The following is an 18,995-nucleotide window of genomic DNA, read 5'->3' as shown; positions in this document are numbered from 1 at the left end:
TACACCACAACTCAATGAGCAAGGCCGGGGATCAAACCTGTGTCCTCCTGGATACTAGTCAGATTCGTTTCCACTGAGCCACAACAAACTCCAGCCATGACAGGAATTCCAAAGAACTTAATTAATGGTGGTCACTGTTATGAATACCCTGGGTGTTAAAAGGAGAGTTCTAGGTGGTAGGTAAGTACCCTGCCTCAAATGGGTTACCAACATCAACAGACATGTCCTGGGCCCCTACTACAGGTAGGCAGTGATGTTTCTGGAACCATCACACTCTCATCCCTCTGATGCAAGAGTAAGTCTCACCTGGGTAGAGAACACAGATAGTATGAGGTCTACAGATCTTGGCATAAGTTCTGTTTGGCTTTTTCTGGAACCCATTCAGACTGACCCCACTTCAGAAAGGATACCACTGATTCTAGGCTAAACTGGGTAACTCCAGCTACTTTCCACTCACCTCAGGTTTGCCTTGTCAGCCATGGACATGGAACAGAAAGACTATGACTCCCGCACAGCTCTGCATGTTGCTGCAGCTGAAGGTATCTGAAGGTTAAATAAGAGGGGAAGCAGATCCTAAGACCTTTCTTTCTAGCGAGTATCCCCCATGGTATGTGCCAAGTTTATAGAGGCACCAACCAGTTTTGTCCAGATGCCCATCAGTTTGCCAGATGACTGTTACTGGGTGGCCCAGGAAGCAAAAATCGGATGAGGCATTTCCCCTTCCCCTCTTAGTTCAGACTCCAGCTGTACTAACGGGAACACCAAAAGAGTCAGGATCTATACCCTCTCATTTTCCTTCTACCCATTTTCCTAGGACACACTGATGTTGTTAAATTCCTGATTGAAGCTTGCAAAGTGAATCCATTTGTCAAGGACAGGTGAGTAGGATTAAGCTAAAAGAGGAGATGGGAGGTGAGCAGCAGCTCCTCCACCACTGCCTCCAGCCACAACAGTTATGTCTATAACCAAGGCACTCCTGATGTCTTCTTTGCCTGATCGTACTCTTCGTTCCTCCTCTCAGGTGGGGCAACATTCCCATGGATGATGCTGTGCAGTTCAACCACCTGGAGGTGGTGAAACTGCTACAAGATTACCAGGACTCATACACCCCATCCGAGACTCAGGCTGAAGCAGCAGCTGAGGCCTTGTCCAAAGAGAACTTGGAGAGCATGGTGTGAGCATGGGGCATGCATGGTCCCTGCACAAAAACAAGCACCAACTGACCACACACTTAACACATAACCACCAAATGCTACAGAGAGCTGTGCTGCTTCAGTGAGGACCAAGACTTAGGCCAGTGCTTTCTGAGAGTCAAAATACCCCATTCCCTTGGCAGACAGAGCTTAGAGAAGTGCCTTTGTGGACACCTGATGTAGAATTATCCATGGAGACTGTGGGCTTCTTCAAGGGACAAGCCAATAGCTTAGCCCACTCTGAATCATTCCAGGTCTTTACCCAGGTCCCCTCCTCTGAGAGACAGAAGAGGGAGGGAGGGAGGGAGAGGGGCAGGCTTTAGTAGTCTGGAGAGATGTGCCCTCCTTAGCTAGGAAATGCTGCTGCTACCACTAAGAGCAATTTTATAGACAGAGAAAGTATTTTGTGCTCAAATAAACTTTAATTACACAAATCATTTTTGCTAGACCCAGTCCTTCTCTTTCTCTCCTAGGGGCATCCAGCTGCATCACCATCATAAAGGTAGAATAAGATGGAACCACAGGGTCAGAAAAAGCCCAACAATACATATTTTACATACATACTCACCCCACAAAGTTTTCCTCAATCCCAAATACTGCTTTAGGTTAAGTGTATTCTGCTGCCAAGTAAATGCTTGGGTCTGGGCAGGCCCCAAAATGGACTGTGCAAGACCTCAGGCCTCCCTCCTCCCTCTGGAAGTTACAACTATAGCAGAAATGAAGACAGAACTTCTCAAGAATAAAGTTTCTAGCACTAATCCCCTCAGCATCCCCCAAGTGTCTCTTCCCCCCAGTCATGATTTTAACTGGCCCAATGACTACAAGACTGACCAGGCGTTAGAGGTTTACAAATTAAGGCAGATGGACTCGGGGTGAGAAGAGCTACAGCTGTGTGGGGCTGAGAGTCTGTAACATTGAGATATAGAAAGGAAGGCTGTTAACATTCTGACACAGTCTGTAAAGCACTTTCTGAGGGAGCCAGAGCCCAGACTCTGTGTACTGTACAGAAAGGGCCAAGTCATTGACTGCACCACTCCTTCAGCCAGAGGTAGAAAGGATTTACTCTGGAGAGATTCCGTAGAGCCCCCAAAACAAGTTATGTGTGGGCAAAGGGAGGAAGAGGTAGCACAGTGATGAATAAATTCTAACAAAGCTGAAAGGTAAGACTCCAGGACTGAATACAGTCTGAGAAAGTACATTCATGGTAGCCTAGGAAATTGGCAGTAGTTTGGGGGAGGGGAGAGGGTGGCTGGCTGTATGCCTACCTTTCACAGGACGGGAAACAAAGACGACTGAGATATTGCACAGAGGACCTGTCACTGAACTAGTGACAGGTGGGAGCTGGTACTTGCTTGGGCCACAATTAAAAGGTTTCGGACACTTTTTGAGCAGGAGGCTGGCCAAGAGCATGATTAGGGACTTCAGTGATGGACATATTAGAGGCCTTCTGGTACCTCAAGCCCTGAGTGAGTCAGCAGTTCTCCATCCCAAAGGGCAAAGGCAGGCACCACTGGACCCCGGAAATCTGTCTGTAGTGTATGGACCACAGCAACCCGGTTCACATCCACCAGGCTCAGCTTCTGGGCCTCATACTCCAGCAGCAGCCCCACCTTCTCTGGCTGCCCAATGCCCTCAATAGGGGCCTTCTCGTTGGCCAACATGGTGTGCCACTTGCGCTGGGCATAGGTGAACACCCAGGAACGGTCGTCAACACCGATGCAGCTATCCCGGGACATGTCCACATCTGCCACTCCTATCCGGAATTGCTGTGAGCGCTTCACTGTCACCTCCCAGTAGTGTCTGCCACTGGTGATCGCTGTGTCTGCCAACACCACTGCCCACTCCCGGAAGCGCTCCACATTCAGGGCCAATTTTGTGGGCTCCAATCCCACCATGCCATATTTGACACCTGTGTCACTTTTGAAGAGGGCCAAGCTGCTGTGGGCTGTCTTTTCTTCCAGTTTGAAACTGACGCCTGCCGGGCAGAGAAGAGAAACGGGATAATGAGGTGAGCTAGAACTCTAGAGCTAGCGACATACACATATTCTGATCTGAAGCAGACAGTCATGAGATTACCAGGAAACGTGAATCAGAATTTCAAGCGAGAACGACAGTGGGGGCACTTTAGTATGGATAGCCCAAGAAGCCGAAAAGCTTGGACTGGGAAAGCCCTAGAATTTAAGGAAACCAGAGAAGGTCCCAAGTTTGGAATCTCAAGACCAACGCAGATGGGGGAGGGGAAACGAATCGAAGGGACTGGAGTTGTTTCTCTGAGCAGGCTCTAAGAATAACAGACCGAAACTACCTTGGAAGTGAAAGAGAATAAAAGGGGGTAATCCTACCTCTGCGGGTTTCCGCGGCAGCAATCCCTAACCTTTTGGCTCCCCAGCGGCACAGGCACAGTGGACGTGCAAAGGGCAGCGCCATCTTGCGCTCCGGATGAAGAGGACACGCCCCCCATCTGAGACCCTGCTTTCCTCCCGCGGGTTCCCATCACACGTTGCGCGCAAGGGGCGTCGCGCGGTGTGATGACGTAGGGGAGCCAGCGCCTGGCAGGGAGCCGCCATTTTAGTGAGTTCTGTTTGGTTTCACCCGTGCTTGGTCCAATTTATAAAGTTTTTCTGCAGAGAGGAAAGCTGCTCACGTTTTAACTAAATAGGATCTTTAGAAAAAGGATGTAGCAAAATGGCTAGACGTACAGATCTTAGAATTAAACAGTAATTAGGAGTTCCCGTCGTGGCTCAGTGGTTAACGAATCCGACTAGGAACCATTCAGTTGAGGGTTCGGTCCCTGCCCTTGCTCAGTGGGTCGACGATCCAGCGTTGCCGTGAGCTGTGGTGTAGGTCGCAGACGCGGCTCGGATCCCGCGTTGCTGTGGCTCTGGCGTAGGCTGGCAGCTACAGCTCCGATTCGACCCCTAGCCTGGGAACCTCCATATGCCGCGGGGAGCGGCCCAAGAAATGGCAAAAAGACAACAACAACAACAAAAAAGAATTAAGCAATAATTGGATTCGAACCCGGCTCCTCTGTTTGGCTTTGGGCAAATCAGTTAACTTCTCTAAGCCTTAATGGTTTCACTTGTAGAACAGAAAAATGTCTAGCCGTCAGGCCCTAGTAAAAATTAAACCAGAGAACAATCTAGGATACATCTTGACAAATAGCAACCACTGGGTAAGTGGTTGTACTAATAAATACTGAGTACTATAAATGTTGGTTTTGTGTTTTCAGCGCTGGCAATGGAAGGTTTAACAACAGAGAAATATCACTATTTTGGTTCAGAATGGAACTTAGGAGATGGGTGATTATGGCGGGCCTACATTTTTAACATTTTTATTTTCTTGATATTCTACATCCCTGCGTTTCAGACTGTTCACTTCAGGTGGGAGAGCCCCAGTTTCCTCAAGATCTCAACATTCTGCTGGCCAGCCCAATAAAATTTCCCTGCTTTAGCATTACAACCACCCATGCTGTGGATATGTCCCTTGCTCAGGCCACTGTTATCCTTGATATGAATTGGGGCTTTTTTGTTTTAAATGTAACCTGGGAGTTCCTGATGTTGTGCAGTGGTTAAGGATATGGATTGTCTCTGTGGCCCAGGTCCCTGCTGCAGATCCCTCCTCCAAGGAACTTCCATATGCTATGGTGCGGCCAAAAATAAAGCTAAATAAATGAATGAATGTAGTAGCTTATAAACTGGTCTCCAGTTTCCATCCGACTGCTTTAATCCAATGTCCACACTACAGAGTGATTTTATGTCACAAATCTGATGATGCACTCCTCTAACTAAAATCTTTCAATGTATCTGCACCAAATTTGCTGGCATTGTCATAAAGCTTTACATGATAGGACTGCTGCCTACCATCGTCTTTCTCACCAGAGTCCCTCTTTCAAAGGTCTGCAATCTAGTGGAGAGATAGATGAGAATATTGGCAGCTGCAATCTGATGCGATACAGGCAAAGGAGAATACATTACTCTAACATATGAGGGTGTGTTGGAGAGAGACTTCCCAGAAACCATAGCTATAGTTTGCAAAGCAAAAATGGTTAAGCAGGAGTTCCCATTGTGGCTCAGTAAGTTAGGGATCAGACTAGTGGAGTCCCTATTGTGGCTCAGTGGTTAACAAACCCTACTGGTATCTGTGAGTACTCCGGTTCAATCCCTTGCCTCGTCCAGTGGGTTAAGTTTCCAGTGTTGCTGTGAGCTGTAGTGTAGGTCGAAGACGCAGCTCAGATCCCGAGTTGCTGTGGCTGTGGTGTAGGCCAGCAACAGACTTCCATGTGCTGAAGGTGTAGCCTTAAAAAAATAAAAAATAAAAAAATAAATCAGACTAGTATGCACAAGGATGTGGGTTTGAGCCCTAGTCCAGCTCAATGAGTTAAGGATCCAGCATTAACTCAAGCTGTGGCATAGGTTGCAGATTTAGCTCAGTTCTGTTATTGCTGTGGCTATGGCATAGGCCTGCAGCTGCAGCTCTGATTTGACCCCTAGCCTGGGGACTTCCTTATGCCACATGTGCCGCCATAAAAGAAAAGAAAAGGGGGGGAGGTAAAGCAGGTGGGGGAGCCCCAGTTTGCTCAAGACCTCAGCTAATGTCCTCTTCCCAAATAGACACATTTTCTCTAGAGTATCTCATCCACACTGGTGGAGTCCACTATCATCTATTGGAAAAGAACTCTCAAAATCTCTACCCCATATTTCTTTTCTTTTCTTTCTTTTTTTTTTTTAGGGCCGCACCCTTGGCATATAAAGCTTCCCGGGCTAGGGGGCCAATTGAAGCTGTAGCCACTGGCCTGTGCCACAGCCACAGCAACATAGGATCCAAGCCATGTCTGCGACTTACACTACAGCTCATGGAAATGCCAGATCCTCAACCAACTGAGCAAGGCCAGGGATCAAACTCGAGTCCTCGTGGATACTAGTTGGGTTTGTTAACCACTGAGCCACAATGGGAACTTCTACACCTTATTTCTTTCCTGAGTTCCAGATCTGTATATCCAACAGCTTATTAGACATTTCTACCTGTATGTCCCCTAGTTACCTCAGATTTAACATGTCTAAAGCTATTTGTGCCTTCCTACACAAACATCCACCTCCTCCCCTTCCTCCTCAATTCCCTGACTCAGTGAAATGAAGCCCACAACCACCCACTTGCCCAGGCCAGAAACCTGGAAGTCCTTGATATCCTTGTCTCCCTCACTTCAGAGATTGTTATTAAATCTCTATCATGTTATTCCTTCCCTAAACTGCTGCACTGGCCTCCTAACTAGTCTCCTATTCTCTCCAATGCTGCCTAGGGAATATTTAAAGAGGCAGCTACCTATCTTACCCATTAGATTGTGAACTCTTTTTTCTTTTCTTTTTTTATTATTTTTAACTTTATGGGAGTATAGTTGACTTACAATATTGTGTTGTAGTTTCAGGTGTACAGCAAAGTGAGTCAGTTATACATATACATATATCCATTCTTTTTCATATTCTTTTCCCATATAGGTTATTACGTAATATTGAGTAGATGTCCCTGTGCTATATAGTAGGTCCTTGTGTGAATTCTTAAGAATGGGGATTAAATCCATTATTCTCTGTGCTTCAGGACCTCATTATACCCTGTAGTACAAGGAAGTGTTCACTGTCTTTTTGTTGGTTGATTTGTTGCTTTTGGGGGCCTATCCCCATCCCCATGGCACGGGCTTGTGGAAGTTCCTTGGCCATAGACTGAACTCATGCCACAGCAGTGACCCAAGCTGATTCAGTGACAACGCTGAATCCTTAACCTGCTATGCCAGAGGAGAACTACACTTGTTCGCTGTTTTTGAATAAATAAATGTGTAGAATGTTTTGTGCCAACATTCTATGCATGCAAAGGCTCAATGCAATGGCTCGATGCAATGGCTCATTTCTTCCACCAGGGGTCAGCCTGGCCCAGTCTTTTCATCCACCCAGTACATGAGAAGAGGTTTCTTTTTTTTTCTTTTTGTTTTTAGGGCCGCACTGGCGGCATCTGGGTGTTCCCAGACTAGTAGTTGAATAGGAGCTACAGCTGCTGGCCTACAGTACAGCCATAGCAACACAGGATCCGAGCCGCATCTTCCACCTACACAATAGCTCACAGCAACACCGGATCCTTAACCCACTGAGTGAGGCCAGAGATGGAACCTGAAACCTCATGGTTCCTATTTGGATTCTATTCCGCTGCACCACAAGAGGAACTCTTGATAAGAGGTTTCTATTTTTTTCTGAGTTCCCGTCTTGGCTCAGGGGTTAACGAACCCGACGAGCATCCATGAGAACGCAGGTTCAATCCCTGGCGTCACTCAGTGGGTTAAGGATCTGTCACAGACGCAGCTCAGATCCTGCATTGCTGTGGCTGTGGCATAGACCCGAGTCTTACAGATCCGATTTGACCCCTAGCCTGGGAACCTCCATATGCCTCCGGTGCGGGTCTAGAAAGACCAAAAAAAAAAAAAAATTTAAAAATTTAAAAAGAGATTTCTAGGGAGTTCCCATGGTGGCGCAGCAGAAATGAATTAGACCAGGAACCATGAGGTTGCGGGTTCGATCCCTGGCCTCGCTCAGTGGGTTAAGGAGCCCGAGATGCCGTGGGCTGTGGTGTAGGTCACAGATGCAGCTTGGATCCCGAGTTGCTGTGGGCTCTGGTGTAGGCCAGCAGCTGTAGCTCTGATTGGATCCCTAGCGTGGGAACCTCCATATGCCGCAGGTGTGGTCCTGAAAAGCCAAAAAAAAAAAAAAAGAAAAAGGTTTCTATTCTTTTCAAGCCTAGGGGCAAAAGTGTGAAGGTGATACTTCTTTTGGAAAAGTTCTGCTCTGTCAATACTTTGCATTTTGGCAGTAATGAGAGAAAAGTTCCAGGATTGTGTTTCTGGGGTATTTCTCCTTTGGTTTCACCCTGATCCTGAGAGCTAAAGCAATTACTGCACATTTCTAACACTGTCGCTCAGACATAGCTCTATTACTTTATTCTCCGCTCAGGGAATAGTTTCTTACCTGTCATCTCTTGCATTATTTCACTTTTACAGGGTGACTATCCATCTGATAAGCTCACCCTCATTCTGATGATTTACCTGGCTCATTGCTAATGAACAAGTAACTCTGAACATTTCCATGCATAATAATTAGGAAGTGATAGAATTTTACTTGACAGAGAAAAAAAGGAAAAACATTCAAGGTATAGGGAATAGCTTAGACTAAAGCACTGGGTTATGAAGCAAAGTGGGGTTTTGAGAATCACAATATTGGGAGTTCCTGTTGTGGCTCAACAGGTTAAGAACCTGACTAATATCCGTGAGGATGTGGATTCAATCCCTGGCCTCGCTCAGTAGGTTAAGGGTCCAGTGTTGCCATGAGCTGTGGCATAGGCCAGCAGCTGCAGCTCTGATTCAACCTCTAGCCTGGGAATTTCCCTATGCCTCAGGTGTAGTCCTAAAAAGAAAAAAAAAGAAGGGAAAACAAAAAACAAACAAACAAACAAAAACCAAGAAGCACAATACGGCCAGAGTCTCATGCTACGGAGATAAGGAAAGCCATTGGAAAAGTTGAGGGTGGATGATGAAGAGTCATGTATGCCATGGAGCTCCCGTCGTGGCACAGTGGAAACAAATCCGACTAGGAACAATGAGGTTTCAGGTTCGATCCCTGGCCTTGCTCGTGGGTTAAGGATCCGGCGTTGCCATGACCTGTGGTGTAGGTTGCAGATGTAGCTCAGATCCTGCATTGCTGTGGCTCTGGCATAGGCTGGCGGCTACCCCTCCAACTCCACCCCTAGCATGGGAACCTCCATGTGCCGAGGGTGCAGCCCTAAAAAAAGAGTCATGTATGCCATGACAAGACTGTCCTTCAGGCACTCAGGAACTGTCGAAGGGAACACAGGAAAATGACAAATTACTGGTACTTTTACAACAATAAAGCCGCCGGCGACAAGGAGAATGAATTTGGAGGGGATGAGACTAGAAACAGGGTTAGTCAGGGTCTGAGGCTGCTAGGGTTCTCGGGTGAGACATGGTGTGGGCTCAACTCTCTAAGAGGCAGAATGGATGGAACTTTGGTGACTGGTTAGATGGGAGTGAGAGGATGAGGGAAGGAAAGTTTATTCATAGGTTTCTGACTTAATGAAAGGATACATACAGAGGGAAAAGCATATTTGGATGGGGGAAGGTAATTAGTTCAATTTGGGACAGGCTGAATCTGTGGTCGAGCAGACACTCACATAGGTGAAAATGTTCTGTAGTTATATGGATATACATTTCAAGGGAATGGTGGATGAAGATGAAGTCATCCAAGGAGAGGGTATAATAAACTAGGGTAAGCAGGGAATGAACTGAAGGTACAGTCCTAGGGAATACCAGTATCTGAAATGACACATATAAAGTGCTTAGAACAGAACCAGACCCATAGTGAGCACTGAGGTCGTATCTGACTCCCCAGGAAAGAAAGTAGAGAAGGAAGCAAGGACAGGATGGGCCGGTCTGTTTACTCTATTTCTTGGATTACCCCATTTCTAACATGTTGGGGCCCTGACCCAATCCAAGTGCTAATTGGAGCCCTTAACTCTGAGTGGGGTGGGGGGGTGCACTCGGAGCTTGGTGATTGTTCTGGACTTTGCCAGGAGTCAGCAGTCAGCAAAGCATAACCAGAGAAAGAGAGAGAAGGGGGGCCCTCAGGAGCTAGCCAAAGGGGCTGCTAGGCTAGCTTGTGCTTTGCTGGGGCCTTTGTCCTACTGAAACTGTCCACACAATGGAGCTGAGTTACATGCTGACCTGGCATTCTGAGTACAGGGATGGGAGAGAGATTCCACATGGTGGAAGCAGAGATGGATGGTCACCCAGCCCCTCAGGACCACATTGCTATTCAACCACGTTGTGATTGCTAGAGAAGGTCCAGTACTTAATAATCATAAATTATGTTTATAGCTGATTAATTCATGAATCAGTTCATTTATACTTTAAGGCAGCTAACTTATGTGTATATTGCTTGGGCACATCCCATAAATCCTATACGATCAGCCGTGTAGATATTTTTATGGAACTCAATTTTGGTTTATTTTTTAGGTCCTGATGACATGGGTGCCTAGGAGTAGCTTCAGAAAGGTCATGAGTCAGTCCTGGGCAACCTCAGAGATGGCTGTGGTAATCACGTAGGACCCACGGTGGAAAAATGCAGCAAGACCAATAGCTCTGCCTGCAGATTCACTAAGCTTTCTAGATTCACCTGCTCCCCGTATGGATTATGCTTCCTAGGGCACTTCTCTGGGACAGAAATGCGCTTCTTCTTCTTCTTTTTTTTTTTTTTTTTTTAGTCTTTTTTCTTTTATGGCTGCACCCGTAACATATGGAAGTTTCTGGGCCAGGGATGGAATCTGAGCTGGAGCTGTCATCTGTGCTACACCTGCAGCAACACCGGATCTTTAACCCACTGTGCCAGGCCAGGGATCAAACCAGTAACACCACAGAGACAAGCCAGATCATTAACCCTCTGGGCCATAGCAGGGAACTCCCCAGCAATGGGCTTCTTTATTAAAGGGGGAGTAAACTTAGGGTCAGTAGCCCCAGGAATATAAATAGGTTAGAAGTTTGAAGGTTAGTAACCAAGAATAAACCGCAGTTTAGAACTAGATGAGAGGAGTTCCCTTCATGACTCAGTGGTTAATGAACCGAACTAGGATCCATGAGGATGTTGGCTCAATCCCTGGCCTTGCTCGTGGGTTAAGGATCTGGTGTTGCCGTGAGCTTTGGTGTAGGTTGCAGTCACGGCTTGGATCCCGAGTTGCTGTGGCTGTGGCGTAGGCCAGGCTGCTACATCTTCAATTTGACCCCTAGCCTGGGAACCTCCATATGCCGCGGGTGTGGCCCTAAAATAGAAAACAAAACAAAAAACAAAAAAACTGGATGCTAGTCCAGGATGGCTACTCCATGCCATTGTGACTTAAAATGACCTTGTAACCACCCCAAGTTTGTTATTTTACAAATCACTCTTCTCCATTTCCGTAGTTCCTAGTGTGAAAAATTTGAAAAATGTTTGTATGTTTGTTCACTTAAGGCCAGAAGAGAGAAAGGTGGAGCATCTAGAAGGAAATTTTTTTGACAACCCCTCGAAGAAACCCCAAATACAAGAATGGAGTAGATTAATAGCAGAAACATGAACAAATTAGGCAGAAAGAAGACAAAGATGAACTGGGGTGTGTCCTGGGTGACCCCAGGAGTATCTCCCCCAGGAATCCCCTGTGCTCCCAGGCAATTCCTCAAAGGTGCCTTCCTTTGCAGATTCCAGTGGCCCAGGTGCTGGTTCAGCATTGGTTCCATCTCAGTGCTTGACTCTGTTTCTGTTGAGGGATGAGAATGTCCTTAGCATGTCTTCCCTGGAATTCTTCTCACTGCCTTCCAGAACCTCGAGTCAGCTTTCCTCTTTACCTCTCTGGCTCCTGAAAGCCAGGTCCATAAAGATGATTTTTTTCCCATTGTTTTTAGTTTTTGTTTTTGTCTTTTTGCCTTTTCTAGGACCGCTCCTGCGGCATATGGAGGTTCCCAGGCTAGGGGTCTAATCGGAGCTGTAGCCACCGGCCTACGCCAGAGCCACAGCAACGCGGGATCCGAGCCGCGTCTGCAACCTACACCAAAGCTCACGGCAACACCAGATCCTTAACCCACAAGCAAGGCCAGGGATTGAGCCAGCATCTTCATGGATCCTAGTCCGGTTCATTAACCACTGAGCCACGATGGGAACTCCCATAAAGATGATTAGGGAGTGAAAGAATGAGTCTCTCCCTTCACTGTGAGCCCCTCCCTCAGTGAGTGTGGGGTCAAAGGGCTAAGGGAAAGAAAAAGCTTGGTGGGAGAGTGAAAGGCCAAGGCTAGGGAGAGTGGATGCCCAGGTGTGAGAAGGTGTGAGTAGTAGATGCCTGGGGCCCCCTGGGAAGGGCACCGACTGGGGGTGGGGTGGCAGGGTGGGAAAGAGGCTCCTCTCTACGGCTAAAGGACAAGGTGAGAGATGTTCACTGACATGAGAGTGGAGCTCTCACCTCTTTCCGGCTGCCGTTTTCTCTAGAGTAGGCACCTGAAACCACTGTTCCTCATCTAACATCACCCACTCAGACCTAGAAAAGCCATCTCCAAACTGGGGCAGGACACCCAACAGGGATGCTTGAACAGGCTGGCAAAATGCTGATCTGGGAGATGAGATTCCTGTGGAGAGGAAAAGCCACCATCCTTTTCTATAGATCAAATCTTTCTCCTATTGAAGCCAAGACATTTCCTCTTCTCCCCCATTAAATCCCAGTCCAGCCAAGTGGGGCCCTATTCCCTAACATTCCCTTATTCTTTATTTTATTTTATTTTTTTTTTTGCTGAAGTTCCCAGGCCAGGGATTGATCCCACGCCACAGCTGTAACCAGAACCACAGCAGTGACAATGCCAGATCCTTAGCCTGTGCTGAGCCACAAGGGAACTCCTGGGGTTTTTTAAAATGATATTTTATTGCCAAGATTTATCCCTTCTGGAGTTCCTGTCGTGGCACAGCAGAAACAAATCTGACTAGGAACCATGAGGTTGCAGGTTTGATCCCTGGCCTCGCTCAATGGGTTAAGGATCCGGCATGGCTGTGAGCTGTGGTGCAGGCTGGCAGATGTAGCTCCAATTAGACCCCTAGCCTGGGAACCTCCATATGCCGAAAGTGTGGCCCTAAAAAAACAAAAAGACAAAAAAAAATTTACCCCTTCTATTAAGTGTTACTGTGATGATATCCCATTTTAACTGCTAAATAATTTTCTTTCTTTCTTTTTTTTTTTTTTTTTTTTTTTTTTTTTTTTGGCTTTTTAGGGCTGCATTCACGGCATGTGGAGTTTCCCAGGCTAGGAGTCAAAATGGAGCTACAGCTGCTGACCTATGCCATAGCCACAGGTATAGCCACAGCAAAGTGGGATCCAAGCCGCGTCTGGAACCTGCACCACAACTCACAGCAACACCAGATCCTTAACCCACTGAGTTAGGCCAGGGATCGAACCTGCATCCTCATGGTTCCTAGTCGGGTTCCTTAACCACTGAGCCACAAAGGGAATTCCCTGAATAATTTCCGTTGTGTGAATATACCATCGCTTATTCATCCATTTTTCTGTCAATGGGCATTTGGGTGGCTTCAAGTTTTTTGCTGTTGTGAACAGTGCTACTTTGAACTTTTTGTACACATCTCCTGGTGCAGATATAGAAAAGTTTCTCTCGGGTATATAAGTGAGAAGTGAAATCCCAGGGTCAGAAAATGTGTGCTTATCTATCTTTATAAGATGATGCTCTACTGTGTTCCAAAATGATTGACAGTTTACACCCCCACTGTTTATCAAACTGGTTCTGTTATTTTGTATCCTCATCCACATCTGAATTAAAGTTTTTCTGTTGTCAGAATCTCTGCTCTCAACACTCTGATGTCCTACCCTCTCTCCTGCCCAGGGGACATGTTCTAGAAGCAGCACGAACCCATGCAGTCCCTGAGGACCAGCAGTGGTGACTAGGATCTGTGAGCATCACTGGAGAAGATGCAGCTTTTTCCCCGCTCTCTGTCTTGTGGTTTAAAAGGCCAGGCTGAGGATTTGGAAAAGGAGGTGCTGGCATGGATTGGGGGTAGGGAATCTGGGCTCGGAGAAAGCCAGACACAGCAAAACTATTCTGTCCCAGAGCTGCAGGGTCCACAGATTCCAGCCCAAACCAGCCAATGGGAGAAGGCCCTCTAATCCCAGAGAACTAAAGAATTCTCTTCAGTTATCCACCTTCACTGCTGAACCCTACTCCTGACCTCCACCCCCACCCTTACCCCTGCCCCATTCAGAGGAGCCTGGAGGCCCCCAGGAGCACAGTCTCATACTCCATGAAGTGAATCCAGCTTGACTGGCCTTCCAAGCAGAGTTTGAAGAATGTTCTAATGGAAATGTCAGCCAGGACTATGAAGCCCAACTTTGACATGAAGAGAAAGGCAGACTCCTCCAGTCCCCCTGTTCTTGGTCCCTTTCTCTCAGAGCCTCACACTAGCCCTGGCCCTACCCCCCCCAACCCCGCCTCACACCCATGGCTCTGCTCACCTCCCATTTGAGAAGGGAGGGGAAAATGCAGTTGATTTGCATTTAGAAAATGATCATGGGCCCGGCCCTCTGCAGCAGTGAAGGGGTTAAGAGGCTGGGCCAGCCACCTCAGCCTGCCCCTCCCAGGGATTAAGAGTCCTCTATAAAGGGGACTGTTCATCCAGATCGCGCCAGGGGGGTATCAGGGACCCAGGCATCGTGCCCATCCCCCCTGCCATGTGGGAACTGCGGTCAGCCTCCTTCTGGAGGGCCATATTTGCTGAGTTCTTTGCCACCCTCTTCTATGTCTTCTTTGGGCTGGGGGCTTCACTGCGTTGGACCCCGGGACCACTTCATGTCTTACAGGTGGCTCTGGCCTTTGGCCTGGCCCTGGCTACCCTGGTGCAGGCTGTGGGCCACATCAGCGGAGCCCATGTCAACCCCGCCGTCACTTTCGCCTTCCTCGTGGGCTCCCAGATGTCTCTGTTCCGTGCCTTCTGCTACATGGCAGCCCAGCTCCTGGGAGCAGTGGCTGGAGCCGCTGTTCTGTACAGTGTTACCCCGCCTGCCGTCCGAGGAAACCTAGCACTTAATACGGTAATGGTTGGCCAATTGGGGCGAGGGGAACCCGAAGCTCCCACTTCCTGCCTGTGCAGGTGGATCAGTTCCCCAGGGGTCTGGGATATTGTATGTGAGTGTGTGTTTCAAGGTGGGAAGAATCAACAGGTGCTCTGGAGAGGTAAAGAAGTCATAGAGCCCTGGAACTGAGTTCAGGTCCCAGCTTCCCTCCTAACACCTTGCAGGTTCTTTTTTTTTTTTTTTTTTTTTTTTTTTTAGGACCACATCTGCAGCATATGGAGGTTCCCAGGCTAGGGTTCAAATTGGAGCTGCATCTGAAGGCCCCAGCCACAGCAATGCCAGATCCTTAAACCACTGAGTGGGACCAGGGATTGATTGAACCCGCATCCTCATGGATACTAGTTGGGTTCATTTCTGCTGAGCCATAACAGGAACTCCACCCTACAGATTCTCGAAGAAACTTATTTTACCTTGTGGGGCCTCCGTTTCCTCACCCATGTAAGCAGGCACATTTATTTCTAGCATGAAGGAGTATTATTAGAATAAATTAAGGAACAAATACAATTACTATGAAGGTGGTTGTATGATCTCCTCTCCAGGGAAGTGCTGTCGTAAGGAGTTCCTGCCTGGGAAGCCTTGAGCAGGTAAGGCTGCAGCAGCCCTAATGAGCTCCCTCCCTTCTTCTTCCTTTGCCCAGTTGCACCCTGGGGTGAGCGTGGGCCAGGCCACCATAGTGGAGATCTTCTTGACACTCCAGTTCGTGCTCTGCATCTTTGCCACGTACGATGAGAGGCGGAATGGCCGCCTGGGCTCCGTGGCCCTGGCTGTTGGCTTCTCCCTCACCCTGGGGCACCTCTTTGGGGTAAGCAGGAGAGGGGAGTAACCTCTCATTTAAAGATACCGGGACCCCAAAATTTTTTCTGATTTTACTGCTTCACTGTCAAATCGTTACCCATCTCCCTCTGTATCAATCAGCCCAGAGGAATCAACCCTGCTCTGTTCTTCTGCCTTGTGTTAGCATTAGCTAGTCCTTCTTGACCTCCAGATGGTAAGGCACGCATCTTGGGTAAATGGAAGCTTTGCCTAGGGATCCATAGTCTGTCCCCAGATGGGGCATCGGTGACTTCACTCCACTGTGGGACTTCTGTGCAGGTTGTCCTTCCCTACTTGCTGCTGGCTGGAAGCAAGGTGCCAACTCTCTGGGGCAAGTGGGTGGTGGGAAAGAAGCTAGGGTGGAGAAGGGGGGCAAGTGTCTCAGTTACAACTTTGTCTTTTGCAGATGTATTATACCGGTGCAGGCATGAACCCTGCCCGCTCCTTTGCTCCTGCCATTCTTACCAGAAGCTTCACCAACCACTGGGTGAGTGAGAGGAGAAGGGCAAAATCCTGAAGCCCTTATGGATGGGTGTGGACTGCAGGTTCCAGATTTGGTTCCTGCTTTCCATCTGGATGTGTTGAGTGCTGTACCAGCTGTCAGCCAAGGGGGCTGTCACCGCGTTTTCTTGCCTGTGTGAGCAAGATTCATTATTTTGCTAGAAAGAGAGGTTTTTGTTCATATTAGTTAGTCAGAGATTTTTACTAAGTATCCACTGGATTCCAAAACTGGGGGCTATTGGAGTTCCCTAGTGGCTCAGTGGTTCAAAGATCTGGAATGCTCACTGCTGTGGTGCAAGTTCGATCCTTGGCCCAGGGACTTTCACATGCCAAGTGTGTAGCCAAAAAAACAAAACAAACAAAACAAAACAAAAACAGGAGTTCCCATCGTGGCACAGTGGAAATGAATCCAACTGGAAACCATGAGGTTGTGGGTTCAATCCCTGGCCTTGCTCAGTAGGTTAAAGATCTGGCATTACTGTGAGCTGAGATATAGTTTGCAGACAAGGCTCAGCTCTGGCATTGCTGTGGCTGTGGTGTTGGTGAACAGCTGTAGCTCCAACTGGACCCCTAGCCTGGGAACCTCCGTATGCCAAGAGTATGGCCCTAAAAAGCAAACAAAACAAAACAAAACAAAAAAACAGACAAAAACTCCAGTAAAATAACCAGGGGACATGAGGACAAACTACTGAAAAGGAAGGAAACTTCTACTCTCAGAGATCAGGGTATGTATGAGCACAAATGGGCCTGAGCCTCATCCCAGTTCTAGCACTTTACTAGCCTTGTGTGTGACCATGGCAAACAAACTCAATCATTCTGCAACTTGGTTTCCTTAACTATAAAATGGGATGTTCTGACAAATAAGTATGAAACTTTTACGCATGAAATATTTAGCACAGAATCTGATATGGAATGAGGCCTCAATAGAAGTTCCAGTTGTGGCTCAGTGGTAATGAACTTGACTAGTATCTATGAGGACCCAGGTTCAACCCCTGGATTGACCTCAGTGGATTAAAGGATCCGATGTTGCTGTGAACTGTGGTGTAGGTCACAGAAACAGCTCAGTTCTCTGTTCCTGTGGCTGTCTCGTAAACTAGCAGCTATAGCTCCAATTCAATCCCTAGCCTGGGAATTTTCATATGCTGCAGGTTTGGCCCTAAAAAAAAAAAAAAAAAAAAAGACAACCTCCCCCCCCAGCCCCCTAAACGTCTTCAATAAAAATTGGCTATTTTTGGAGTTTTCTTTTGGCACATCAGGTTAAGGATATTGAGTTGTCACCACAGCAGCTTGGCTTGCTGCTGCGGCATGGGTTCAACTCCAGGCCCAGAACTTCCATAAGCCACAGTCATGGCCAAAAAACAAAACAAAACAAAAAAAAAACTGTCCATTTTTGTGTCGTTTGGCCATATGCCAGCCAAACATATGAAAATAACTCAAAAAATTTTTCAGGAGTTCCTGTCGTGGCTCAGTGGTTAACGAATCCGACTAGGAACCATGAGGTTGCAGGTTTGATCCCTGGCCTTGCTCAGTGGATTAAGGATCCTGCACTGCGGTGAGCTGTGATGCAGGTCACAGACGTGGCTGGGATCCCAAGTTGCTGTGGCTCTGGCACAGGCCAGTGCCTACAGCTCCGATTTGACCCCTAGCCTGGGAACCTTCATATGCCACGGGAGCGGACCTAGAAAAGACAACAACAACAAAAAAATTCAAAATTGTATATCCATTTTCATGGCACCATTATTCACAACAGCCAAAAGGAGGAAACAATCCAATCCTTACAAATTAATAGATAAACAAAATGTAGTCTTTTTTAGGGCCTCACCCACGGCATATGGAGGGTTCCAAGGCTAGGGGTCCAATCGGAACTGTAGCAGCTGGCCTGCACCACAGCCACAGCAATGCCAGATCCGAGCTGCATCTTCGACTTACACCACAGCTCACGGCAATGCCAGACCCTTAACCCCCTGAGTGAGGCCAGAGATCGAACCCATGTCCTCATGATACTAGTCAGATTCATTTTCACTGAGCCACGACGGGAACTCCCAAGATGGTAAATTTTATGTTATGTGTATCTTACCACAATTAAAAAGAAACTTTTGGAGTTCCCTTTGTGGCACAGTGTAAACGAATTCGACTAGTAACCATGAGGTTGCAGTTTCCATCCCTGGCCTCGCTCAGTGGGTTAAGGATCCGGCTTTGCCACTGCAACTGCACTCGGGTTTGTGGGTGTGCCCCCCCCCAAAAAAACCCAAAAAACCACAAATAAACAGACACTGATTTCTGCTTAAATAGTGCCCAATTGTATGTGCCAAGTGCAGGATGTTTGTTTTTCAGCAGTGAGATTGGAAAAAGAGCAGCCTTGCTCTTGGGTTGCCTCCCCAAAACTGATTATCCCTTTCCTCTTCTAACAGGTGTACTGGGTGGGCCCAATCATTGGCGCGGGCCTGGGCAGTCTCCTTTACGACTTTCTCCTCTTCCCCCGGCTCAAGAGTGTTTCTGAGAGACTGTCTATTCTCAAGGGTGCCAGGCCCAGTGACTCCAATGGACAACCAGAGGGCACAGGGGAACCTGTTGAACTGAAGACCCAGGCACTGTAAAAGCTCCAGCTGGATCAGAAGGAGTAGGAATCTTCTGGGTTTACATGGAGGGGCCTGGATGAAGAAAGAGACTGTGGGAGGGGCATGTACTTCTTTATTTTTAAATTTATGTGTGTGTGTTTTTTTGCCTTTTGCCGTGTGAAATCTTTCAAGTTGCATTCATGAGCTGGTTGGTGCAAACTTCCCTTCCTCCCCA

General features: G+C 47.6%; 3 protein-coding genes across 10 annotated transcripts in view; 2 read left to right on the top strand and 1 right to left on the bottom strand.

The window, feature by feature from the left end:
• The window catches only part of GLS2 (glutaminase 2), a 13,597-nt gene extending 11,967 nt beyond the window's left edge, over window positions 1-1,630 (top strand). For 4 of the 5 annotated variants that reach the window (XM_003481629.4, XM_005663887.3, XM_021092890.1 and 1 more), the window contains 3 exons: window positions 463-539; window positions 815-878; window positions 1,022-1,630. In XM_003481629.4, the coding sequence (XP_003481677.1) occupies window positions 463-539; window positions 815-878; window positions 1,022-1,178 (298 nt within the window). In that variant the 3' untranslated portion in view covers window positions 1,179-1,630. The remainder of the gene's footprint in view (window positions 1-462; window positions 540-814; window positions 879-1,021) is intronic. The other variant, XM_021092889.1, reaches the window with a different exon arrangement.
• The window catches only part of SPRYD4 (SPRY domain containing 4), a 12,416-nt gene extending 8,726 nt beyond the window's left edge, over window positions 1-3,690 (bottom strand). Inside the window, exons 1-3 of one of the 2 annotated variants that reach the window (XR_002344303.1) lie at window positions 3,536-3,690; window positions 2,459-3,168; window positions 458-543 (exon numbers count right to left, since the gene is read on the bottom strand). Coding sequence is in view for 1 of the 2 variants with exons in the window: in XM_003481630.4 (XP_003481678.1) it covers window positions 2,630-3,168; window positions 3,536-3,620 (624 nt within the window). In the remaining variant the exon portion in view is untranslated. Of the gene's footprint in view, window positions 1-457; window positions 544-1,593; window positions 3,169-3,535 lie in introns of those variants that run through there. The other variant, XM_003481630.4, reaches the window with a different exon arrangement.
• On the top strand, window positions 3,071-18,995 carry MIP (major intrinsic protein of lens fiber). Of its 3 annotated transcripts, none has more exons than XM_021092895.1 (6): window positions 3,071-3,201; window positions 13,645-13,796; window positions 14,616-14,846; window positions 15,526-15,690; window positions 16,108-16,188; window positions 18,614-18,995. In XM_021092895.1, the coding sequence occupies exons 2-6, from the start codon at window positions 13,731-13,733 to the stop codon at window positions 18,797-18,799; spliced, it is 729 nt and encodes a 242-aa protein (XP_020948554.1). In that variant the 5' UTR covers window positions 3,071-3,201; window positions 13,645-13,730; the 3' UTR covers window positions 18,800-18,995. The 3 variants fall into 3 exon arrangements, with proteins under 3 accessions (XP_020948554.1, XP_003126321.1, XP_020948555.1); XM_021092896.1 differs by lacking the exon at window positions 3,071-3,201 and adding an exon at window positions 3,704-3,764; XM_003126273.4 differs by having other exon boundaries at window positions 13,645-14,846.

The sequence above is a fragment of the Sus scrofa genome, chromosome 5 (assembly GCF_000003025.6).
Source record: "Sus scrofa isolate TJ Tabasco breed Duroc chromosome 5, Sscrofa11.1, whole genome shotgun sequence".
NCBI classification, from domain to species: Eukaryota; Metazoa; Chordata; class Mammalia; order Artiodactyla; family Suidae; genus Sus; species Sus scrofa.
The sequence above is the reverse complement of the archived record's forward strand: the minus strand, read 5'-3'. Positions and strand labels throughout refer to the sequence as shown.